Here is a 27201-nt window from a genome sequence, read left to right on the forward strand (position 1 = left end):
CTAAATAAATTTACACTGAAGTGATAACCACTGGTTTATACAACCATGACGGTACATAAAGGTGATAACCACCTATTACACTAAATAAATTTACACTGAAGTGACAACCACTGGTTTATACAACCATAACTGTACATAAAGATGATAACCACCTATTACACTTAATAATTTTACACTGAAGTGATAATCATTGACTATAGTAACCTAACGTTACACAAAATCTATAGTAATGTGAATGTATAAAACTGTACGGGTACTCGACGCCGCAGATAATATGTCTACCGACAATCTATTCTTAAAACACACACGTTGGAATGGAAGACTTTCTCTGCAAAAATACTGTCAGAGTGGGAACCTGCACGGAAAAAATTGGCGGGTTTTACAAAATAAGCACATTCCATAACAAACGGCTTGAATGATTTACCACCCCTGAATGACAACAAAGGCCAAAAGGCCGCCGATGGCCAATGAGGCACGACCAAAGTCCCGTGCGCTCTACACCTCAGGAAATGATTGACAGTTCTAGCGATAAGGTAAATGGGTGGAACCGCCCAGCAGTTAAATTTGGACCAATCAAAATCAAACGCATTTACTCCAGCTGAACCTACGCAAGCGTACTTTGAAAAGAAACACGTGACTTTTTTGTTGTTGTTATCTGCGAAAAGATCACAGGTGTATTCGCCCCATATTCTATCAAAATACAAAAATGTACTCTCTTCTACTGCCCAATCGTCAAAATCAAAGATCTTACTAAACTGATCAGCTAAAACATTAGATCCCCTGGGAATCCATTGTATAGACAAAGACACGTTATTTGATTTGAGGAATTCGAACACGCTCACTGCCATCCTGTGTAAGTGAATACACATGCTTCCCTTCTCTAATATACGGGGCACATTCTGATTATCGGTGCAAAGTAACACCGATTTATTGGCCAAAATTTGTCCAAAACTTAATAAAGTGTGCTCTACTGCTTTAATTTCTCGCCAAGTAGAACTTTGCCCGGACTCATCTTTATTCCACATGACGTGAGAGATGTGCTCGTTTAGCTCAACACAGTAGCCTGCGCCCGCGATAGCGCTAGCGTCAGTAAAGATATGAAGATCGTGGTCAACTGCGTGTGTGTTAAGGTTGAATATACTCGGAGGTAAACTAAGGACATTTAGCTCCCAAAATTGCAACTCATGCAAAGCTTGATCTGACAGGCACATCGGCGAATCCCAAGAGGTACGGTGACATATACACTTGTGTAACTCCCTCGTATGAAAATTACATACGCGTCCCAGGCTAAGCGACACGGATATGACCTTACCTGTAAAAACAGCTACGGCACGCGCGGATACTGCGCTCGTCTCACCGATGAGCTCATTAGCCAAGTTTTTAATCTCAGATCTTTTACAGACACTTATTTCTATTACACCGCCTACAAAGTCCCATATGAAACCTAGCCACTCTAATTTCTGTACTGGCGTCCAGACGCTTTTCTCATGATTCGGTGCGAAACCAGCGCACAACAAATCGGAACGAACCATATCAGATAAAGTTTTCGCAGCAGAAATTGACTGGGCAACTCCTAACCCGTCGTCAAGGTAAACGATCATCATGTGACCTTCCGACCGCCACTTTTTGACTAGAGGCCTCAACATTTTCGTAAAAATATGTGGCGCCGAAGACAAGCCAAACGGTAAACATTTAAAAACGAAATTTTTCACTTTATTTCCAACTGTCCAAGAAAACCCCAAAAACTTTATGTGATCTGGATGCATTTCAATATGGTGATATCCTGACTTTAAATCAAATTTAAATCCGAAAAACCCCTGTTGTACGTATTCTAGTGCTTCTCTGCTACCCTCTAGTTTAAACTTTTGTTTTGCTACATACTGATTGACGTATCTTAGATCTAAAATAAGTCTTTTCTTGCCCTTACTGTTAACAGAAACCGACAGTGGGTTAATTACGTAGGGAGGCGACACACACTCATCTACTACACCGCTCGCGAGCAATTCAGAAATAGCGTCACTGACAAAAGTACTATGCGTAAGCGCCGACTTATTATTTTTCATTATTTTCGACTCAGGTTCCACAATAAACGGAATTAAATACCCATATTCAACTACACTACAGACATAATCCCTAGCTTTTAGACATGTTTTCCAAAACTTCAGACAAGATTTGAGACTGCCTTTAACAAATCCATTTTGATTTACAAACGTATTTTTTACAGATACGACTTCATTCAAATGATAGCTTACCATCTTCTGATCTTCATTGTTTGATTGCGGGGACACTCTGGGTGTGGGTTGGGGTGGTTCTGACTCTCCTCGGGCAGTTGCTGGCCCAGTGTCCGGCCCCGTAGCAGTAGAAACAGGTCGAGTTTTGTTTGTTGACCGGTCCTGCTGAGGAGGGATGGAAACCCCCGGGCGCTCCAGGCATACTTCCGTTAACCGCTCCTCTTTGGGCGTAGAAAGGGAACTCTCCCATTTCTCCAGTACTTTGAAAGCCTCGAAAAAGATCGACGTTCCCCGTGTTGCCTCCGCTTCCCCGCCCAAGACCTGGACGTTCATACGGCTTATTCGTATTACGGCTAGCAGATTTTGCCTTCCGTTTCCTCTGTGCTCTGGCCTCAGCCTGACGCAACTTAGAAGAATCATCAGCGTCGTCACAAATAGGGTCATCTTCGTACTCAGCAACCGTGTCCCAACCATGACGGTCCGCTATCTTAACAATCTTATTCCTCTCGTCTAAATGAGCGAGACAGATCGTGAGCGTCGACTCTGCTAATTCGCTATTATCGTCTTTAATAGCTTGAATAGCTTTGGAAATGTCCAGTCTTATCTCAGAGTTAAAGACAAACTGTTTACGGTTCCCTTCAAATTTAAATTTAAAGTCTGACTTATTCGCTGCCAAAAGTTTCTCCTGACTTTGAAGTTTTTTGTCAATGTCGGACGAAATGAGGGAACGGTGAGAACTCAGTGCGATATCCAGCCTAGAGCTAAAAAGGGACAGGGCATCAGCAGTGGAAAGGTTCACCGTAGAATCCTGCCTGGTACATGTAGGCTCAGTTGAGCTACCATCTTTGTCAATGTTCATTTTGTTTTAGTAATACAGTGTACAGGTAAAATACACGTCCGTACTGCTGTGAACGATCTCGTCGAATGCTAATACGCACTAAATGCACGTGCGAAATGCTACACTACACCTGTAGCACGAATTTAAGAACTACACTACAAACGAAACGAAATTCATATATTTAGTATCAAACTAACAGCAATTTTATACACAATACACTATCATTATTAATTTTCAACAAAAATTCGCCTGTGATATTTGTCAGTCATTTTGTTAGGATACCCCCGTCACTCAACCTAATGTTATGCAAGGAGGTCCACTACGGTTATCAGTAGTAATTATGAATAATCATTTATGCAGTTATTGGTCACCTTTATGTATCTACATATGGCAAAAGAATAAAAGAAATCAAAGTGGGGGCCAAATGTTGACCTTTGGCGGTAAAATCTGGCGTTGCATGGTTTGTGACGTCATAATTAAGCTGATTCCATTAGAGGCCGAACTTACACGAATGCCTGTCCGAACTTACCCCATGGCGGGGCTCGTTCGGCCATCCGATGTTCCGATAGGAAAAGTTAAATAATTTTCAAAAACGGACGTGCTGCCATACTTCCCAGAACGGACTTAACTAAAAATGGGCCGAACTTGCCCCGGTCTCCCCTATTGTAAAATCTGTCTATATCTCATTAGAGCTTGTGTTTTATGGTTATTCCTCGACTTTTTTGCCGAATTTAAATAAAGGTTTTATAGATATCTTATCTCATTCGGAAAGCAGTATTAGGAATCAGTAGATATCAGTGATCAACAAAAGCTACGCTCTTTCAAGGCTGTGCCTTTTCATAGTAAAATTAACACCTGTACAGGGTACAGTTTTATTATAACATACAAATTAGCTATCTCCACCACCCTTATATCCAGTCTTCGATGAGACTTATCAGACACTATCATCCCTTTCACTAATTTCTATAAAAGTGACATAATATATACAAAATATAACACTTAGATTAAAAGTTATGAACAAAACAAAGAAATTACATTGGGACATTGTCTTGGAGCCTAGGACGAGATAACACGCGAGAGTAATTGAGGCGATTCCTACCTGCAATCGAACTATCTTCGACGTAGGGCCAGACAGATATTGAGTTTACTATATACATGTAGGATAAGACTATAGAACAAGATGTTAACATGTATACTGAGTTTCGTCTGTATTAACAGATATACATGAATAATATATATGGAAAGGAATATTGTCAATATTCAATCACTGAATATTATCCTAACGGCCTGAAGGAGACTTTTCCATATACTATAGTATAATTGGTATGTTATTCTGTAATCCTTTAGCATGACAATGAGACAACACATGGTATTTTTATATCCCCAGTCGGTCTTTTTATTAAATGGTTACAATGAACTGATAACATCACTAATTGTTCTACTGTGACAAACTACTTAAATTTAAAACCGATACACAATATCATGTGTTTTACATAGCTAAATGAGCGCTGTAAACAGAAACTCAGTCAACTGAGACAAGGACCCTGATAATCATACCCATGTGAGCTTAACGCTTCGATAAAATGTTCTAAAACTTTTTTTTGTTTATACTTTCCTTTGAATTATAAATATTTTATTTATAATTTCCTTTGATCATTTATGTCTATAAATGTTTTTGGTTTGAGTTTTAAATTTTAGTATATTTGACACTAAATTGATGTTTGGAAATGTGTCTTTAGTTTATATAAAGCTAACCAGCACTAGATCAATGGTCCCGTTAGTCAGTTTAGAAAAGCTTAGTTAGTTTAATGGCATAATTAAACGTTATATAAAACACGCTGATGTTACTCTTTCCAGTATGTGTTTGAAGATAACGTTAGTCGCTAGAAAGCAAAGTACAAACTCTCACAACTGTAATTGGTTTTAATGAAGTGAGATGAACACGTTAAGCCAAGTAAGCCAGTATTTTATTCAAACATGTTTATAACAGACACTGCATTTCAGAGAGATTTAAAAACAAGCTTTATACTTAAATTAATTCCTTTTCAGCATTATTCCTACATTGTCAGATAGAAAATAAAATTATAGAAAAAAAGTTAGATAATCGGTTGTGAATAGCTAAAACAAAACGATGAATTTCTCGTTATCAATAAGTAAAAAAATTAAAAGCTGACAAAGCTTAAAGCCCATAAGAAACTGGTTCAACACATGCAGAACCGGTAGATTTGAAGTCAGGCACGACCTACCACGCCTTGACTGTCGCGTTCATTTTGAGTTAAATCCAGAGGAAAACTTACACAGTTGTCAGGTAAGGGATTCATAAAGATATATGTTGATATTTTTAATGTTAAGGTTTCCTAACGAGAACGCATTCAGATAATTTGACGAACGAGTTTTGTGTTGAATAGTATAATAATAGAACCTGTAAAGGATAGTAGATTGTTATCTCGTCATGATATATTGAAACATTGTACATTTGTGAATATCCCTAATTTATACTCAATAAGTTCAAGATCTCGTTTAAAGTCAGTATGTATACTCTCGAACCCTTTCACCCCTAGGCCTATATAACTCTAATTAACCCTACCAAGCGTTGATCTGGATAAGTCAACTATTATTTTACAGTGGCGAAAGGGTTAAGATGTAAAACGTCATTGTTTGTGAATGTTTTATCCAACCAATATAAATTATGCATAGACGGATCTTATTTGATGTCACAGGGCAGCTTATACGAGGAAATTTACATTTGTGGTGGAAAAACAAGAATATTGCACTATATAACCTCACCAACTTTCATAAAGTTTGTCATTCTCGAAATTCCAGGTGTCACGCTCACTGCCGTTCTCTGTACAGAGCGTAAGGCAGCGTTACACGTGGTATTGCGAGGATACAAGTTTGTTGAAATATAACAAACACTTTATAATTTTCAAAAACACGTGTATGATATACCGACAACAAGCTTTTAAAAAAAAAAATAAGAATGTTATTTTACAGCTTTTATCCTAATTTTCACTATATATTGATTATCACAAGGAGGCAAGTATACCACCATACCCTGTCTCCTGCATACATACATACACACAAGCACGCATACACTTCACACATGGATGCACGTCCTTAAATGGCCTTAGCTGTTAGAACGTTAAACAAAATTAAACCAAACCAAACCAAACCAATTACCAGTCTCAACTCAAAGTAGCTGTTATCCAACATGGCCTTCAGATTCCGGCCGCTAGATATACATTTATAAGGTGTGATTGTTTGATCAAACCGTATATATGTTATACAAGTTGTGTATCAAGTCCTTGTAATTACTTTTCTGTTGTCGAGTCTGTACCCAATGGAAGCGCCGAATGATTCGCCAGCTGTGTTCACTATTTTGTCAGACTTATGGCACTTGTATGTAAACTCTGAAAACACTCTGTGTGATATTTGTTTTGAAATTATAATACAACGTTTTTTTAATTTTATTTTCATATTGCAGATGTTGCAAGGAATTGGATTATATACCCTTAGAACGCTATGAATTACTATAAAAAGGTGAAGATCTAAAGGAAGGAAACCAGTAGTTAAAAGCACACAAGACAAATCAATGACATCAATAGAGATATGCAATGATGATGAAGTGTCGGAAGAGGGCGCTGCTGTCACTGATCGTTGCCGTCCTCTTCTTAATCTTCAAGCTGTTGATATGGCTCACACAACGTGAGAAACCTATACATCCGTACATGACGAACCATCCTGATTTACAGATCAGGGATTTGCCTCTCCAAGCGACGAAAATTGATAGAAAATCAACACGGGGAAAGGTTCGCGCGAGATCACGTGTGAGTAAAGATATAATGGATGATGATGTAAAAGACAACAAATCCTCCGTTCCGGATCAAAAGGAAGGGCGAGTTCTTGTACTCATTGTACCACACTCTCACACCGATCCAGGCTGGCTACAAACGCTTCAGGAGTACTACAATACTAAGGTGAAGAATATACTAGACTTAGCAGTCAGTAAACTGACCGTTCGAACGGATATGACCTTCATTTGGTCAGAGACGATATTTTTACACATGTGGTGGAAGGAGGCAGATTCTGTTAAAAGGTCCATGTTGAAAAAACTTGTACATGACGGGAGATTTGAGATTGTGGCTGGTGGTTGGGTTATGCCTGATCAGGCCGTGACCCACTATAAAGCATTGCTCATCCAGCTTCAGATAGCCCATGAATGGCTGACCACAGAATTCCAGGTGTCACCAAAAGTAGCCTGGTCTATAGATCCGTTCGGTCACTCTCCAACCTTACCGTACCTCTGGTCCCAGACTGGCTACAAGCTCGCGGTGACTCAAAGAGTAAGCCAGAAGTACAAGAGTGTTATGGCGAGCAGACGACAGCTGGAGTTTACATGGCGACAGCAGTGGGACAAGGCCGGGAAAACGGATTTATTTTGCCATGTGCCTCCATACAAGCTCTATAACATCGAACAAGCGTGTGGCCCAGATCCATCTGTTTGTTTGTTGCTCGACATCAAGGCGATGCCTGTTGATCTCACTCAAGTAATTCACAAAGATGGGACAGAATCAGTTATAGACAACCTCATCAGCGCAGTCGCACACCAATTGCGGAAGAAGGCGGCCAACTATAACCACGATGTTGTTATCTTGCCTCTTGGAGACGACTTCCGGTATGATACTGACTTGGAATGGGATAAGATGCATGCCGTCCTCGACATCATTATCACTTACATCAACAATAATCCTAAATTTAACATGATGATGAAATACGGTACACTAAAGGATTATCTAGCAGAGGTTAAAAATCAATACAATACATCAGGCTCCCCTCTCTATACCGGGGACTTCCTTCCGTATACGGATAATGGAAACGACTATTGGACCGGCTTTTACAGCAGTCGGCCGGAACAGAAGAGAGCTATTCGAGAATTACAAGAAACGTTTCATGCAGGAAGTGTTTGGAATAGTCTTTCACCACTGACAAATTCTCGTCGGTCACGTGACGAGATGGAACACGTGGCGTGGACGGTGAGTCTGATGCAGCACCATGACGCAATAACAGGAACCTCCAAGGCGGCGGTGGTCGGCGACTATAGGAGCCGAGCTCGCGAGGACCGTGATCTGGCAAGGGCTGTCATTTGTAATAGTGTTGAGAAGATTGTCAAATCCAAGTCGGATCAAGAATCTTCTGTTAACGGGGAAGAAATTTGGAAATATTATGAGTTTTCCTTGAATCGGCCACAACTATTGACTTTCAGTTCCAGAACGATTTGGTATATAGTATTTGTGAACTCTTTGACTCAACCAAGACATGAAGTTATATCCTTTGTAATAGATACTAGTGACGTTAGTGTTACAAATAATTTTGGAACCCGTGTCGCTGCACAAGTAAACCCCTCCAAGGAAAGCGACCAAGCGGTGTCCTTCCAGATGTATGTTTTACAGATTCCAGTATTCATTGAGTTCATGTCTATTGCTATTTACACAATCAGCCGGACAGCAACCAATGCGTCAGGTCTTCCTCACACGAACATTGCTGTCAGGAACAACCATCTTAACGCCATGCCATTCAATGTCTTCAATCGGATGGATATTAAAGACGACCTTCGGCTGTCTAACAGCTATATCGCTGCTGTGTTTTGTCCAGTTAATGGCAGCCTGATGTACGTCTATTTAAAAGATTCGGATACAAAGATTGCAGTTAGATCTGAATTGTTGGTGTACAATTCCTCGAGAAAAAGTGGAGCTTATATATTCGCACCGTTAGGGGACGCCCATAATATCTTTTCGTCCCTTCCCGGTATTTTCATAGCGTCTGGTCAACTGTCCCAGCAAATTGAAGTCACATACACGGGAGTGACACTGACCTACAGTTTGTACAACACAGAAGGGCCAAATGCCAAGGTTATCCACGTCACGTGTCGCGTGAATGTCAATATACCCGAGATGAGTGATTTGGAGTTGATATTAAGGTTTGTCACAAATATAGACAGTCGTGGTATTTTGTATACTGATAACAACGGTTTCCAACACACCAAGAGGAAATACCGTAGAGATACGCCAATCGCCGCTAACTATTACCCAATGGCAACAGACGCAGTGATTCAAGATAGTAGCGCGCGCTTTACCGTGCATGCATCGCACGCGCACGGCGTAGCAAGCCTACATACTGGTGAACTTGAAATCATGCTTGATAGACGCCCGACCAGTGACGACGGCAGGGGTTTAGGCCAGGGAATGATGTACAGTAACGCCCATGTCGATATGCTCTCGTTACAGTTTGAAAAGTGTAGCACAGAAAATAAAAGGATGTGCATTTCGAAAGAGATGTTTCTTCCCACTTTAGATAGCATATTGATCAATGATTATCTCCAATGTCCAATCATCACAATACAGTCGAATAGCCAATATCAAGTGAAAACCTTTAAATTGTTGTCAGAAAAATTACCAATCGATACCACCATCGTTACTATGAAGAAGAAAAGGATTTCAAGCGACCAGTTGAGTCTGCGATTGGTGCTTCATAGACGGGGTACTGTCAAATCTGGGCTGGGAAACACTCGAGACCATCCCATCAATTTGTGGTCCCTAGTTAAAGACATGTACATACTGTACGTGAGAGAGACATCGTTGACCTTTTTAGAGACGAAGCGTGCATTGCAGCCAGGTGAAAAGGTATATCTTGAACCCATGACGATGACCGCGTTTGAGATCGGCCTCATGACGGTGTGAGTTACGATATGACACACACTACAATGTCCAGTGTAGCCCTTAAACACGACTGAGGTTGGGCTTCTCACGTACATGTACTCTTCTTCGTTGACTTCTTTACCAGCTTTGCCTCACTGTGATGGCTGTGTAGTTTAGCGTTTGCCTATGTTGCGGAACTGGACCAGGTCGATCGTCGACGATCATGTAGCTTAATTGGTAGATCGTCCGTCTAGAGATGGCCCCGGTTCGAATCCCAGTCCGGCCGTGCATTGTTTCCTTTCCTGTCACAGTGGTTCATGTGACCAAAGGTTGTTTAAAGTACTGGGTGAATACTTGGCAAGGGGGTACCAAAACCTGGGCTGTAAGTAGTATTGTCTTCGGGGGCGAAGACTAGGAAAATAGAAAAAGGAGGGAGGATGTAGTAGAACTGGACTAGGACGATCGTCGGCGACCAGGTAGCTACTGCTGTTACACCTGTATGATACACTTGTGTCTGAAGTTTATACTATGCTTCTACCCTATTTCCGAGGATTCTTTTAATATCTTTTTCCAAGCGACAGGGTTTATTTTTATGCTATGATGAGTGAGCTTTATTAATGAGTACTTTAAGACGTACATCTTGTTTGATTTGCCTTCCTCATTAGGCACTATATTTGAGTGGTGGGCAGGCAGATATATGGAACTAACAAAGAGAACTGGATATTATACCACACTGCTTAAACATATGAACTAGCTTATTTGGTAATATATCATCAAACAGCTTTCAAAAGTATTAATTATCTACGTCATACAGTACTAATTACTGAACATTTGCTTACTTCAAATTTGTTATTCCAAGAGTCCCAGATATAGTTATTTTTCGAAATGAATGTCTACTACTTGCTGATACATTCGATTTTTCTTTCTCCCAGAATTAGTTTACCTTTAAATGTATCTATGGTATGACTGTTTATTGGGGCAGTCATCATGTGTATATTTTAATTTGTTTACTCTTTGTAAATAACGTTTTTCGATATTTGAAGTCAAGATATTCCAGTGCGTTTCTTTAAAGGCACTCTAACCTATCCGTCTTCGTCAATTAGAATGTGATCAGATTATGACATTAATTACATTTCCCTTGCGGTAGAGGAACATGGCTATTGGTTTCTCCGAGATGAATCATGTTTTATTAAGGCGATTAATAGTTTGCAAGACCGAATTAAACCAATAACGCGATATAAAGATGACAACGTTAACGATTACGACATTTAGTACTCAGGACAGACACATTTTATTATTCTGGATATGTCCCGGATGAGGGAAATATAACTAGAGCGCGAGAGGGAAACACGACGATTTATTTCCATCATGTGATCAATATAATCCAATCGCATGCGCTGCCATATGTATGGTGTAAATAAATATCAGTATATATTGCTTTTACATGATAACACGTTAGCGCTTAAATATCCACACGAGAATAGACGTTTATAGATTAAATAGAACATCGATAATTAGAGTATATTGGTTTCAAAACTATTGCCAACACGAAAATGTGTCTACTGCGATCTGTTTCTACTTTTGAAGCACTATTGGCAGGTTGGTTCGCTTGACGATCTACAACGCTATTAAATCATCTTGTGTAGTACTATGTGGAAAGGGGAATAAAAAGATGGTGACCTAGGTACATGCGTTGTCTAATCTTAACACATATTCGTAAACATACATAACATGTTCTCATTCTACACGCGAGAAGTTAAATTTGAACAGGGTATAACTACCCACAGCAGTCACTAAAACACCGAGTTGAAAGAAATCAGGCCATGACCATCAATCAAATCATTCTTCATACTGAAATCAGACTAGCCTCACTTGACCAAGTGGTCAGTCACAGATGACATTAACACTTCCCTAAACACCTTACTGATTGCTGTTGTCCATATTGGGAACGGAGAGAGCTCCAACTCTGCAAAAACTGCGACTAAATAACAGACAGTTAACGTATCGCAAGGGAATACACAATCTAAGGGCAAAGCTCTCGACCGAACCGACCAGTCAGCGCTAACTCATGCATAGTTCTAGGAAGAAAGATTCAAATATATGTAAGAGGTATCATAAAACTCAACCGTATTTCAACTCTCCACCCTTTCAGCGTCTTCTTCCATTCCTTTCCATATCCTCTCGTGAATGTATCATCGCAGTTGCCTTCCATGAGCCGCCGGCTGGGATTTGGGTCCTTAACTTCTAGCCAATGAAAAGGGAGAAAAACGGGAATTCCGACAGACGTCATATTTCTATTCTATTTCTGTTTCGCGCGAAAACGGAAATCTCACTTGCTTTACAACTGTACGATATAACTTCTATTATTCCCAATATATATATATATAATGTACCTACTGAAACTAGAAGGCTATCCCTTAATTATTCAAACAATATTATACACTTTAGATATCAATAATTAATCAAATCGACTTAAATATCGAAGCGACAGGGATTTCCCGTTTTCTGGTGCGCACACTTCCGGTAGATTGTTTACATTCGCTACGGAAGATGACAGACACGGTTGCTGCGTATGCAGCAGCCTATCTTCCACCCAATTTAAAGTATATGAATTGATGTGATCAGTTCAGTCACTTCTTTCCCGTTTCCCGGATGCATAGGAACACTTAGTACTAATATTAATACCCGGCCTCCTCTGCCCCGATTAAAAAAATCTCGTCGTCAGAAAGCTACGTTATCGCAGCTAGGGAACACTCGGAAGAAAGAAAAGCATGCTGTAAAATATGAGCATGCACAGCAAAGATTTCAAGGTATGCAAACATTAAGAAAAATATGTGCATTTTTTATTGTATAATGAGATTAATGACCAATTGCTTTAAAAAATCACATCATGAATAGAATTTGTGAAATGGGCAAAAAGGGTCCTCTTTAAAAGCGTCTTCAACCGACAACAAGCGTCCTCAAGTGACAACACGCGTCGCCAGACAAAATCTATAAAAATACCGAATAGAGTAAGAGACATCAGAAGATTTGTTGTTAATATGACTAAAATACACCTTTATAACAAATTTCAATTTGTTATTTGAAAAATTGACCGAGTTATGATGCGGCGTGGCACGTGTGTTAAGTTAAGAAAGCGTCGCTAGACAATATCTTTAAAAACTCTTACTAAAGTAAGCGGCATCAGAGAATATGATATGAATAAGACTTTTATTGATATATACTCCAAATTTTTGCTAGATATATGAAAAAACGACCGAGTTATAATGAAATTATTTTTTACGTTTTGCGGCGTGGCACACGTGTGTGAATTGAACTCCGCAGATCAAGAAGCGTCTTCAGACTTTACCATAAGGTTAACATATAACGTTAGCAACATCAGAAGATATGTTTTCATATGACTATGATTCACCTTTGTGCCAAACTTCAGGTCGATATATGAAAAAATGACATAGAAATGACGAATCGAATTTTTACGTGGCGCCGTTGCACACGTGTATAAAGAAATCTACAGATCGTGAAGCGTCTTCAAACTATATCTCTAAAATTAATCTAAAAACGTAAGCAACATCAGACGATATGTTATTCATATGACTATAACACACTTTTATGCCAAATTTCAGTTTGATATTTGAAAAAATTGACCGAGTTATCGTGAGATAAATTTTACGTTGTACACGTATGAAGACTTACAGCGTATCACACATGTGTGCACACATATATAAGGACTTCACATAGCTGAACACGGCCGCCCCGGATAATATTGCTGTGTAAACTGGTATAACATTTTGTTTGTTTAATTATTTGAATTGATGATTTTTTGCAGTTCCATGGATCATTTTTTTTTCAGTTCCATTCTTTGTAGAAGTTACCAGACCGCTACGGACTCTTTGTCCATAATATATGTTCGTGTGACTATATCAATGTAATGTGTTTGAAAATTTATAGATACTGCTTTTATATTTGTAGATTTATAAATAAACATAAGATAAAAAAAATAACTTTTAGTAAAGCTTAATGCTTAATACCGTCGGTATTTTCATATTTTTAGCGATTCCTGCGGTATTGTTAACATATCATTCGTAGAAGTAAAAACAAAAGTCGGTTTTCTAGCACACATGTTTTGGGAACTTTTAACTTTTAGAGCTTTATCAAATGTTGACAATTCCCGCAAGACAACAAAGCTTGAAATTTTGCGCGTGCGCGACCTGTTCATAGTCACCGGTACCAACGACCATCAAATCAGCTCGAGAACCTGTGAGGTTTGATGCTTGATAGTGTGATTCATTATTTCGAAATGGTTGTTTTTCAACCTTTCAGACAATCATTTTTCTACGTACACCATCCACGAACTGATGAATGGTATAAAGTACATAAACCCTGAATTCGATCGGGAACTTCATAAGTTTGAAACTTGATCATGTGATTAATTGATTTGAAATTGTTGTTTTTCAAATTTTTTTGTGAAACACCCCGCGCTTGATCGTTGGTAAAATCGTTTCTGACCAATATGTCTCTATACGTGTTCTATACGACTCATCAATCTTTTACGAGATAGTAATTGATTTTATATCAAATATCAATTCAGTAAACTTTTATTGTGCTATTTTGTCATGGACTACCTTTTTAGGAGCACCATCTGGTTTAAATATAAGTAATATAAACGTCTCATTGTTAACGTAATTGATTATACCGACACAGCATGTCAGTAAAACAATATTTATACAGCAATATGATCCGGGCTGGCCGTGTTCAGCTATACGATCGAAGTCCTACGTACATGTAAACATATGTGACACGGGAGAGCTTCATGTACTCATAAAACTTAAATACCTCACGATAACTCGGTAATTTAGCCCCCTGAAATCCATCGTTTCCGCTTGTACAATGTTGTTTTTCACGTCCAATGAATGTGTTGAGAATGCATTTTGTTTATAAAACTGTTTTACTTCACAATATAGCTGTAAAATTGTATATATTGTGTTGCATAGATGATCACCAAACCTTGTATGTACCAAGTATATATAAATTGGTTTGTAATGCATATACTTTCTGTTGATATGTATATTAAATGTTCATTTTATGGGAACTAAAGGTGAAACCTGCACTTGGCGGGGAGGAGACTGATGTGCGACTAGTTATGAGAGGGAAAGTCATTCCTGAAGTGGTGAAAAAGGCCAGGGACCTTCTTTGCCTACACTAGATGTAATTAAGCTCATATTGCTGATCTATCCAAACAAAGGAATGATGACATACTGTGTTTGAAATCTACTAATAGTGCATTTCAGTGACTATTCAGTCCATTTGTACTGGCCTAAGGACGGTCTTTCTGTGGCTGTTTAAGTTTTCTAGGGTTTTCATCATGTTTAGTTTAAACATATTTATTGCCAAAATTAGACAAGGGATTACGCACAAGTTATAACAACTTATCAACGCCTTCTCCCAATATACATTTGACATGACATTACAATAATGACAATAAATATATACAATTGTTATTACAATTTGAACTCAAAATCTCTTGCTGGATTTAATAAAGTTTTGCACAGATCTAAAAATGTTTGAGTTAAGGTCCACGGAAAATTGTGAATTGCCAAACAAAAGAATTTCTAAATTTAACGCAACATTCAAATTAATCAAATTTTGAACCAAAATACGTCTTTCGTTTGTAAAAAGTTGACATTCCATAAAATAGTGAAAGACATTCTCACAAGGATGACCACAATTACAAGATGCACTCTCAACAAGGTTAACTCTAAAAAGGTCATAATTAAGGGAACTGCACTGGTGTCGGAGTTTAGTATGCAAGATATTAAGTTTACGATTTCCGATTTTAAAGTAAATAGGTGGACTTGACTGAATATTTGATGTTAAACAGGATTTGAATGAATTAATAGAGGGTAGAGATCGAACCGAATTGTCTAAGTTATTCCAATAGTGAAGAGTAGAAGGTAGAAAAGAAGAATTAGTAAGAGATAATCATGTCAAAGTGTTTACTGTATGTAGGAAGTGAGGCCAAAATGTGTAGTGATGTGATATGAGTATTGAATTTTCCTTTGCCAATAAAATGATGGGATAATGAACAAAACATAACTTGTTATTTATTATCTACAAAAAAAAAAGTATTGAATATAGGAATAACATATTCTGTGCCCTAACTAAAATGCCTGTTTTGTTTTCTGGAAATGATGTTTAACAAATATTTCAGAAAAACAATCACTAAATTAAAACAGAAAGATTTTGAAGTTTTCATTCAAATGAAAAATGGTACTGTTGGAACAAGTGACCTCATTAACCTCAAATATTTACATGGGGAACGTCTGAGGCTAAGTATACCAGCATGTTCAACTAAAATATAATAGTCAAATACTTATTACACAGGATTGTGCTGTACTGAGTGGTTGGGTGGTGAAGTGGATAGCGCACTTGCCTTTCACCAAGGCGTCCGGGGTTCATTTCCCCAATCGGAAGTGAACAGATATGGGGTCACCTGCCCCCGATCACGTCGGCTTTCATATACCCTTCACTCACTGACCCACAATTCCCTCCAAAAATTCTCCACAAATACGCGCGCTACGTCATTTCTTGCATATACAAAATGTGGTCCTATAATCGCACTTAGCACTTGTCCGATTTTTTTGATACACTTAAGCTCTGCCACTATAATTATTCTTATTCTCAATGACACCGAAAAAAACCTCCGCCATGTCTGTCTTAGTGATTGTTTGACTCCGCCCCTGTTTATCTGAGTGACTCGTCGACCCCGCCCATCTCTATCGTAGTGATTTGTTGACTCCGCCCCTGTTTATCTGAGTGACTCGTCGATCCTGCTCATGTGTGCAATGCTCTTACGTGTTTTGTACATTCGTGCATCCCTGTTTCCCTTATTTCCGTTTCATGTGAAACATTCTGTATATGTTGCCCTTACTTTCGTCTTAAATTTAATTAAGTAATAAAACCAAGGAACCACGAGCTTTCAATTAAAAATGTTATCGATTTTACTGAAACAAGAATATGTCACTGTGACTTATGACATCACGATTGTTTTTACAGCAAATTGACGTTTGAGCATGAAACACGCCTCGTGATTCTGATTAAAAACTCCTTAAAGTCACTTTACCAATCCTCTGTTGTGATGACCGTTGTAAACAGTAATTTGATGTATCACGATGAACACAATTTAATTCATCTTAAATCATATTTCTGACGTCAGATTATCTAAACCCTCAGGAATAACCAGCGATGTTTCCTTCAATTTACGGGAATAAAAAAAACCCTCAATAACTAAACTTAATAAGCTAAGTGCCTCTTGGTGAAAAATTGAATTTATGCAAATTGAGGCTAATTAGATAAAGAACTAGCGGCCACTTACGGTTTGGAAAAAAAGGACATTGACGGGTAAAATCTGTTATTAACATGCTAGTTGCAATCTACATCCGGTTGCAATATTCGATCATTTGTTACAATGTGGCGTTGATAACGTCATTGATATTGATCTGTATTACACCTCCTGACGCGAGCACCCTTGAGCTCCGAGGCATTTATGGAAATTGGTTTATTATATATATGTTCAGTTCTCTTACTAGCCGTCCTCGCTGAGTGCTCTTATATCTCCATACGTATTGGACCGATAAACGTGGACTGGAAGCCAAACTGTATTTTGTTTGGAAACATAATTGGAACAAAACAGCCATCAAATTGCAACGCTCCTGCTATATCTCTGTAACAACAAAGGGTTTCACGTCGGACGGGGAATATAGAGACTGATATACACGCTAGCTGGTTTATATCTCCTGGGATTCGCTAGAACAAGGCTCGTCGACTGCCTATCATCGTCTGTAATTCCTCTACGATCTAAACGTTCTATTGGCTGTGGAACTCGGCCACCATACCGCTGACATTTGATGAAAGACTTGTCGGCAATTTTGACAGAACTGTTTATATTCGCTCTTGAACGACACAAAGTTTTGAACGAGTTGTAAAAAGAGCTCCGAGTTAAAAGTGTTTCTATCGAAATATGATTTAAAACCAAGAAATTAGACTATTGAATTGTTCCGTCAACTAACGGTTCTAGGACAGTTTGTATAAACTTGTATTTTATCTGGAAACAGGTTGGAGACTATGATTAGGCGGGCAGTGTATAAATAACGGTTTAGGGATTATTATTACTGAAGAAAGTGTGTTATTTTTTGGAGAGTGCAAATTGGGAGACATTGCGTTAAGCCTTGGACTGTACGAGCCCAAAGAAGATTGTAAAGTTAAACATTTGATGGATTAGGGTGTGGCGCTTAAGTGGAGACTACATGTAAACCTACGAAGGAGTTTGAAAACATACATTACACTGATGGCACGCGAGTGTACGCCGTAGATACCACCATACATGTGGCTTTTTTTAGAGCTGATATAGAATATATAATATCCTTTCTATAACTGACAAACTCGCATCGCTCGTGACAGACCGCTGAAACAAATGTGTCGTACTTGTGAGTGGTATATATTTGTTCAGCTTCAGAAATGGTGAAAGTGGTTTTGATAAGAATAGCACAGCACAGGTGGGCTTCTTTGCAAGACTACTTAATCACTTCGTCTGGTATTCCGTCAGAAATTGGTAAACAAAGCGTTAAGGAACCGTGGCTGCTGTGTACCACGGATACATCTGTCATCAAATAGGTAACTAACGAACCAAATATTCGGAATAACAGTACCGGTCACTGAGACAAGGTCAAGCTGTTACATTGCATCTATTAGTAATATCAGTGTGAAGGAGTGTGTGGAACTCCAGTGTTCTATACAGGTAGATCTAAAGCATACAAAGTTTATCTACGTAACGACGTGATCTTCGATGGATACCGATAAAGAAAGGAATTGTATATTTTCCTGGTTACTTTCAAATGAACCGTATTGATTGTAAAAGATTTCTCATGGGAACTTCTCGATATGACATGTACTGAATCGTTTTGAAATCCATCATCAGTTTTCATATATAAAGGAAAAGTTTAAAACATCAATTATATTACAGATGAAATTATCGGGGAAAAGCAGAAGCAGTAACATCATAATATTTTGATTTTTTGCTTAAGTTATTAAAAATGTGTGTAAATTTCGTTGGAAACATAGTGAAGCTACGAAAGATGATGTTCCGAACAATTGTACTCGTAGAAACAAAACTGGAATGCTTAAACGTAAATGGGAAATTCCGATCAATATCTCGGTTGAGCTGATTATTACTTTCTTGACGTATACAGGAGAAAAAAGATCAAATTCGAGTTATATATTCTATTTATCGCGATAGAGGGGAAAACAGTTAACAGTTAAAACATGACAGTGGATAATGTCACCGAACTAACGTCCTTGGAGACCGAATTTTCCTGGAATGCGTTAAACAGTGACGTAGATAGAAGTCTTCTTCCGGTGACGGTAATTCTGGGATTTTATCTTCTTGTAGGAGTAATTGGAAACTTTCTCGTCGTGTTTATTTATGTGTTCAGATGGGAAGCTCCGAAAACTGACCACTTTTTCGTTCCGATATTAGCTGTGCTGGATATGTCTGCATGTCTAGTTTCTGCTGGAGTTGGGATTTATGCAAACATGAACATAGTGAAATTTCGTAGTGACGTTTTGTGTAAAACTGTAGCCTTTCTGGGCATATTTTTCGTTAAGATGTCTGGGGATCTGTTGTCCATAATAGCTTTCGATCGATATTTGAAAATCAATAAGCCTTTTGATGACCAAATGTCATTTCGATGGAAGAAAATCTCTGTGGTCATTATGAGCATAACGGGTCTACTTATGGCCATACCGTCGTTGTTTACGTACGGAACTATACCACTACAGCACCCCGGTACAGGAGACAGGGGCTGTCTTTGTGCCAACAGCAACACCCCGCACCATAATCACATTTCTTTGGAGTGGAGTCTCAAAGTTTGTTATCAATTTGTCATGTTAGTCGACGTTCTCGCTCGGTTTGTAGGACTGGTTATATGTTATTTTCATATTGGGAAACAGTTGTATAAACACTCGAAAACACGCATACAGCGAAGGTTACAACAAGGACAGAATACTTTGACCAGACCGAGTTGTGTTAATGAACAGGACGAGGAACCACGGCAGGAGCGTGATTCACTCGTAACAAACGGAAATATAACAAGGGAGACAACTCCATTGCCGTTAGTTCGACTCTCCCGCCAGAGCAGCAAATTTGATTGTCAAAGAGTACGTCTCACTCTGATTTTTATGCTTATAACTGTGATATATATTATTACCATGGGACCAAAACTGGTAATAATGATAGCAGACGCCGTTCAAGAACGTTTCTGGACAATTGAACCAACTCCAAAACTTGGGATAATGAGATTTCTATATACTTTGTTTATTTTAAATAACGTAGTTAATCCGTTTATATACGGATTCTTTGATAGAAGATTCAGACGTGAACTGTATAGATTATTTACTTCTTGTCGAAACTAACAACTTTTACATTTGTTTACCATGTTATTCAATAAATATAACATGTCATATATATTTTCGTATGAAATTGTATTTCGATACACACATTTGATGTGTCATAACCACGTGGAGGTAGGTCATGTTTTATATTAACTCGGTGTTGCTATATTTAGAAACATCAGGTAAATATTCACTTTATGACGTCAGTTTACTTGTAACTCCACAATGCTCTCTACCATAAACAGTTCATTTCTCTTAATACTTTGCCTACGCTACGTCCTTTTTAATGATAAAAGTTTCATAATTTTTATATCTATAATGACAATTACATGTAAGGACTTTTATTTCGGTGATATGCGTTACATGGACATGAAAAGTGATATTGACCTCGGATTCGTTTCGGTTCATAACAATTTCTCGGATTCATATAAACGTATATTTACCTCAACAAAACTCCGTAACTGATATTTTTAGAAGAGCATTACGTTATGATATTCTTCTGCCATGACAAATAGAACACTAACCTTAAGCTTGTAACACGCATTATACAATCTGATGATATCGAATCCCCGTTCTACGCATCGCACCCTAGGTCACGTTCCAGTGACATTTTCTTCTAGCCAATCAGTGTTGGAAAGAAAGGTCATCAGAATGTGACCCCTGATGCAGTATGCTTGATGATCGGAATCAGATTGCGTACTTCCTGTCATCCCAGAGAAATATAAATGAATATTGGATGGCTTAAAGCGATATCTATTAAATCAATCAATACATACACATTTACAATTCTTGCCTCTTTTACAGTGATCCCGATGTCATCATTTATTTCGTGATATTGACACTTCCGTTATGCAGCCCTTTTGTAAATATATCGACTAAAATGTTGTGTGGCAGTAGTGTATGTATGTTGAAATGTGTACGAGAGGGAGAGTAAGCGATTGTTACGTACGGTTGTGTATATATCTGTTGTTTCATCAGGGGTTTTCTGTAAGGCTATTGCCGTGGGTAGTATGTAATCTGTGCGCTGATTGGTTGTGAATGTGGTGAGTAATATTTAATTGCTATAAATGCAGGTGTATTACGCGTGTCAGGTAAACGTCTATATTGTTGTTTCATTGACCATACCAAAGCTTTTGACCTGATCAATAGACAGAGTTCATGGTACAAGTTGATCAAAGAAGGTATTGAAGGTAAAATGTTAAATGTTATTAGATCACTTTATAAAAAAGTAAGATGCTGTGTAAAAAACAGCGGAGTATGCTCTGATTTTTTCGACTGTAAGATTGGACTTTTTCAAGGAGAAATGTTGTCACCTCTGTTATTTTCATTGTATGTGAACGATTTCGAAATGCAATTTATAGAGGACAGCTGTCCTTCGATCGACTTACAACTAATTAACATATTTTTACTTATGTATGCTGATGATACAGTTATCTTTGCCGAGACACCTCAAGGTTTTTAAAAGATGCTAGACTCTTTGTTAAATTACACTATCAAGTAGGACCTTACTGTAAATACTTCAAAGACCAAGATTTTTGTTTTTAGAAATGGGGGAAGATTAAAAGATAATGAAAAATGGGAATACAATGGGTCTGTGTTAGAGATAGTGAATGAATTCAACTATCTTGGAATCTTATTGAATTATAATGGGAAATTTAAACAAACACAGAAAAAAATATCTGAACAAGGAAGAAAAGCATTGTTTGCATTATTGGGTGTATGTAAAAAAACAGTATTTTAATATTGAGACTCAATTTGCAGTGTTTGATACTTATGTCAGTAGTATAGTCAACTACGGATCAGAAGTATGGGGATTCCATAAAGGCCCCGACATCGAAAAACTGCATGTAGATTTTTGTAAAAGGTTGCTAGGTGTGCGCAAACCACTCCGAATATGATGGTATATTTCGAATTAGGCCGTTATCCATTGCATGTAACAAGGAAACTAAAAATATTTAAATATTGGTTTAAATTGCTCAATACCGAAAACTGTATTTTGAAATCCTGTTATGAAAATATGCTGCTAATCAAGGATCCATGGGTCTGTGAAATAAAAGATGAATTGTATCGTTTAGGCTTAGGATATATCTGGGACGCACAGAATGAAAACAATTTCACTTATTTAATTATTAAGGCAAGATTGTTTGACATTTTTAATCAAGAGGGATATAGTTTAATTACAGGTTTGTCTAAAGGTATGCTTAACAGAGAATTAAACAGTACAATTTTACTACGAGCGTATCTAACAAAATCAGTTAATATCGGTTATATGAAAGAAATTGCTCGACTTAGGCTGTCAGCTCACAAATTAAACATTGAATCTGGACGTTATGTTGGCACTGTTAGAGCTAATAGATTATGTACAAAATGTAATCTTAATGACATAGAAGACGAGTTTCATTTTGTTTTAGTTTGCACAAGATATACAGATTTAAGACGGAAGTATTTAAAATGTTACTATAGAAATAACCCTAGTGTACACAGAATATTAAAGAATTACGTAATCTTGGAAAGTATCTGATATCGGCAAATAAGCGCCGATCAGATATATGACAGTTTGTATATGTGTACATAATGTATTGTTCATTCTCCTGTGACCAATGTGGCTTTTTGTACATATGAAAATATCCTGTTTATTATATGTTTACACTGATAAGTCGCAAGACTGAAAGTTAATAAAGAACTTGAACTTGAACCTGGTAGAGAGCAAACACCTGGCACCGATCGTGCCGTTTGTTTACTCATTCTCCTATGTTCTATCAGGTAAGGCCACGCAGCCATTTGGGGTTAGGCTTAACGCGGGTGGGCCGGGGGATTGTCAGTATGTATGTCACCGGTTGCTCAGTATAACAATAACTCTGACAAGTTGTTTTAAGTGTTTATCTTTCCTTCATGCTCTCGTAAAGTATATTTGTTCGATGAATGCGAGTCTCGGCGGCCGAATTTTTAAGAGTTGTTGTATATTTACGTGGTGACCATTTGTATGTTGTTTTCATTAATGGATGTTTCTAAATAAATTGTTTTGTATCTCAAATCTGGTGTTGGTCTTCAATTCCGACAGCTTTTCATTTCAAATCCTCTGAACTTGAGGAACAGATAGCGAAGGCTCCTGTTATACTTGTTATAGGTCCACCGAATCATTTGTTGTAGAAATAGTCACTATTGCTATTTTTATCGCCTTCACGTCTTTTTGTCCTGGTGGGTTGACGTTGTGATATTTTTTTTTCTATTTTTCACCATTTAGAAAAAAAAGTTATAAAAAAGAAAAAATAAGAATTGAAATGATATTAATTTTTTTTTTTATAAACAATATAGAAGTATGATAAATTTTTCTCCCGCGTGAAAACATTTGTCACGTGATGCCTAAGTCTCCATTTCACAACAACCTGTGTGTTTTTATCATTTCAGACGTTTAATTTAAGTTATGCATAGATGATCGAATATTAAAGAAATAATCAACATATGTGCATGTATTATTGTTGTTGAATACATAGCGAAGGTGAGAAAATGTTGGAAAAAGTAATCAACGAAGACCTTGTCGGTTAATTATTTGTACAACATTTTCGAATCGCAGAAGTTGACCTAGAAAATCAAATTAGTTAACTAAAGCTCTTATGCACGTGCAAACATTTGTCACGTGATGCCTTTGTCCTCATTTCACAACAAGATATGCTTTTTTATCGTTTCTAACGCCGAAGGCATCTGTCTTAATTTACCGGTTTAACCTGGATACATTTGAGAAAAACATAAATATTCGAGAAAAATAAGGCAAGATGCGTCAGGCCAACTTCCAGAGCGTGACCTTTCACCCCTAGCAAGTTGAGCGAGTTCTTTGTACGGCTGGTGTATTTGAACAAGACCCTATATCCGATTTTGATGTAAAATCACCGCAAATAAGCTTCATTTTCAGTCGCCATTTTATTTCTCAATGGTTCCTACCGCGACATTTTTGTCCTCTAGAGGGCGCGGGTGTACTAGGGTGTATCTGGTGTATACGGCCTAATTTCACGTTGACGCCTGTAGTCGCTGATAGATGGTGAACTTACAGGTGAAGTACTGCTGTGTATCACGGTCCGTGTACCACAGTGTTCTGGAAGTGGAGGACACAACTTTCCCCGAGAGCCAGGTCTACAACGTACGGTGCCCCCGTACGACAAAGAAGAACTGAAGTGGAGGGTCGCCATAAAGAGATGCGATCGGGCAAACCGTCACCGGGTGATGTTGTGTATAACGCACACTTCGTTCAAACTGATTATAAAAACATGATTAGGTATGAAATAGGAAACTTTTTGCTTCTCCTCTTTCATTACTCCCTATCTGAATGATTTGTTGATTTATTTATTTCCTTTCCATGGCTTCAATAGACGTATCAACACGTAATTTCTTAAGCGGCCTCAAAGTGTTATGTCAAAGGTCATGGGGGGAAAACCGCTTATGCGCTAGCAAAAACTTGCATGGCGGCCAATTAGGAGCCCTTTGATACGATTACGATTTCTTTATTTAAACGATATATCCACACTGAAAAATTATACGAACATCGAGTACGAAATCAGGTACATCTATTCTTTTGAGAAAATCTTCAATGTTTGGCACTTACATCGTAATAAATCAGCGATCGTGCAATTTGTTGGAGGGTCGCAGAAGGGGGTGTCAGTTTACATTTACATTTATACTGCAAAGGGCCGTCGAACAGCATCAACTTGCAGGTAGACTTGTGTGGCGTGGCTTCCTCATGAGTTCGTTAAAAACTGGTTAAAAAGTTAAAACTATTTACAGGATCCACATTCACTCTGCAAGATGACTGGAGCGAGGTCTTGAATGCCTCAGTTCTCCACAGTAACTGGTGGATCGGCGTATTTATCGGACAAGTCAATCAAATTGATTATTTTTCCTTTCTCCGATATATCATCTTTAAACCTGTTTCTGGTATACTTAACTTTGACCTTTTCCCGCCGATACAGGAAAAATGTCAAAGCATTCTTTGCCATCATGAAAATTAACGTCAAAAACAACGATGATGTCGTTTTTCCACTTTCCGTTTGGCAAATATTAACGTTAATGTAACCTCATCGTTTCTCAACGATAACAAAAGAATCGTTTATACGCCTTGTCAAACTTGTGCTAATGTAACTTCTTGTCTCAGATTGTGTCATAAATGAAGTCATCAAGTGTTTTTGAGTAAAATATAAATTTTCATTGGGGCCTGTCTAGGGGTATTATTGGACAAGCAATGTTGGAAAGTCATTTTTGTACTGGTTATAACTTGGAAAACCACATGAGTGCACTCACAATAGCTGATACATAACAAATAAAATAAAAAAGTAAATATAAATGTGTATTTTCTGTAGATTAATCAGGGATGGACACTAACTTTTTTGCTTGGTAATCCACAGGACTAGTTGAAAAGATTATTTACTAATCCTTTGTCAATGTAAAGCTCTATAAGATTTCCTGATCAGGAAACATTGCGATCTACAGCATGAAACATCAAAAGAAGACTTAATATAACTACTGCCATAAAAATATGGTTAAGTTATAGGATTTTTTTTGACAATTATCATGCAATATATATTATTTAAAGCATTTTTCNATCTTGAACTTGCTGCTCAGACATGGAGTAATTACAAGCACCTTAACACAGGAAAGTTTCTTGTCAGCATTAATTCTGGACTCATCAATTTTGCGGCAAACAAGTGACAAACATATCACTACATACTCTGGGTTTCTTGACATATTTGAACGATATGATTCGGTCATGGCAGATAGGGGGTTTATATTCGAGAAGAGTTGGGCAGAACTGTTTATTCCTCCAGGGTGTAGGAGAGCTTCTCAAATGTCAAGAGCTGAAGTGAATCTTACAGAGGCCATTGCAAATCAGAGAATTTACATTGAACATGCAATCAGATGAATAAAAACCTTCAGGATCCTCAAATTTGAGGAACCTCTTACTCTTGTGCACCACTTGATTGATATTGTAAAAGTGGTTGCTGGAATTTGTAATATGCATCCATCTCTACCGAAGTATAAGTAAATAGTAATTTTATCAGCAGCACCAGAACCTATTCCTCAATATATCCCACTATTGCTTATTCATGATCACCCAAACTTTCAATGTTTACAAATTAATGTTGTGTTTATATCAGTCGCTAGTTCACCTGCCCTAGCACTGTGTTGTCAAATATAATCCAGTTTTGATATATGTGAGCCAAACTTTTACTCTTAAGATCCACAAAGCTTCAACTCTTCTTTAACAAAAGTACCAGGTATTTTTAGGACTGTAATAATATATCGATATGTGTATCTCTGTATCACAATATTTTGTTTAGAGAACATGTATCCAGTGATACATGTGTATTTATATTTAATAATTTGTAATTAAAAGTGCAAAATTTGGAACATGAAATTAGTGACATTCTCAGGGTCTATATGCACACTGACACTGCTAGGATCAAATTACAGTGTACTGCAAATATTCCTAAGGATCCCCATTAAATTAAATATAGTGTGAAACACTTATCAAACATACAACTGTGCGTGGATGGTGTCTGGTCTATCGTGTCAATAGTTCGGTTGATCTGATAATAGTAGAAATATGACCAGCACGGAGACCTGGCTCTCCGGATGATTGATCAGGCAAATGGGAACTGAACAGGTATTTATTAATATTCCAGCCCAAAAAAAGGGAAAATTTACAACTATCTTAATACCTACTGTATCCATCTCTCCCAATACTCTATCTGAACCTTATTGAGTTATTGGTAATACTTGGACATGAAATTGTGCAAATATGGTTAAAATATAAAGCACATTCTATCAAGAGTTCTAATTGAATATCAATTAAGCAAGAATATAATAATATATATATTATATATACATGCAATATAATGTGGCAGTCAAACCAACTGTACATTTTCGACTTGCATACAAAATCTAACCTCATATATTTATTTTTAGGCCTAAACAAGGCTTTTATATTTTGCCTAACTTGCAA

At 37.8% G+C, this 27201-nt stretch overlaps 3 protein-coding genes across 3 annotated transcripts in view; 2 read left to right on the plus strand and 1 right to left on the minus strand.

Annotated features, from left to right (window-relative positions):
• LOC110442310 overlaps nucleotides 1-3090 on the minus strand; it is a 4042-nt gene extending 952 nt beyond the window's left edge. Inside the window, exon 1 of the mRNA XM_021485842.1 lies at nucleotides 2253-3090. Within this exon, the coding sequence (XP_021341517.1) occupies nucleotides 2266-3090 (825 nt within the window). The 3' untranslated portion in view covers nucleotides 2253-2265. The remainder of the gene's footprint in view (nucleotides 1-2252) is intronic.
• Nucleotides 3091-5311: 2221 nt separating this feature from the next.
• On the plus strand, nucleotides 5312-11442 carry LOC110442311 (alpha-mannosidase 2x-like). Its single transcript, XM_021485843.1, has 2 exons — nucleotides 5312-5377; nucleotides 6554-11442. Exon 2 carries the CDS (start codon nucleotides 6684-6686, stop codon nucleotides 9804-9806), a length of 3123 nt encoding a protein of 1040 aa, XP_021341518.1. The 5' UTR covers nucleotides 5312-5377; nucleotides 6554-6683; the 3' UTR covers nucleotides 9807-11442.
• Nucleotides 11443-17361: 5919 nt separating this feature from the next.
• Nucleotides 17362-22577, plus strand: LOC110442314 (cholecystokinin receptor-like). Its single transcript, XM_021485848.1, has one exon. The coding sequence runs from the start codon at nucleotides 19083-19085 to the stop codon at nucleotides 20229-20231; it is 1149 nt and encodes a 382-aa protein (XP_021341523.1). The 5' UTR covers nucleotides 17362-19082; the 3' UTR covers nucleotides 20232-22577.
• The last annotated feature ends 4624 nt before the right edge of the window (nucleotides 22578-27201 follow it).

This window comes from Mizuhopecten yessoensis, unplaced genomic scaffold (genome assembly GCF_002113885.1).
Source record: "Mizuhopecten yessoensis strain PY_sf001 unplaced genomic scaffold, ASM211388v2 scaffold716247, whole genome shotgun sequence".
NCBI lineage: Eukaryota > Metazoa > Mollusca > Bivalvia > Pectinida > Pectinidae > Mizuhopecten > Mizuhopecten yessoensis.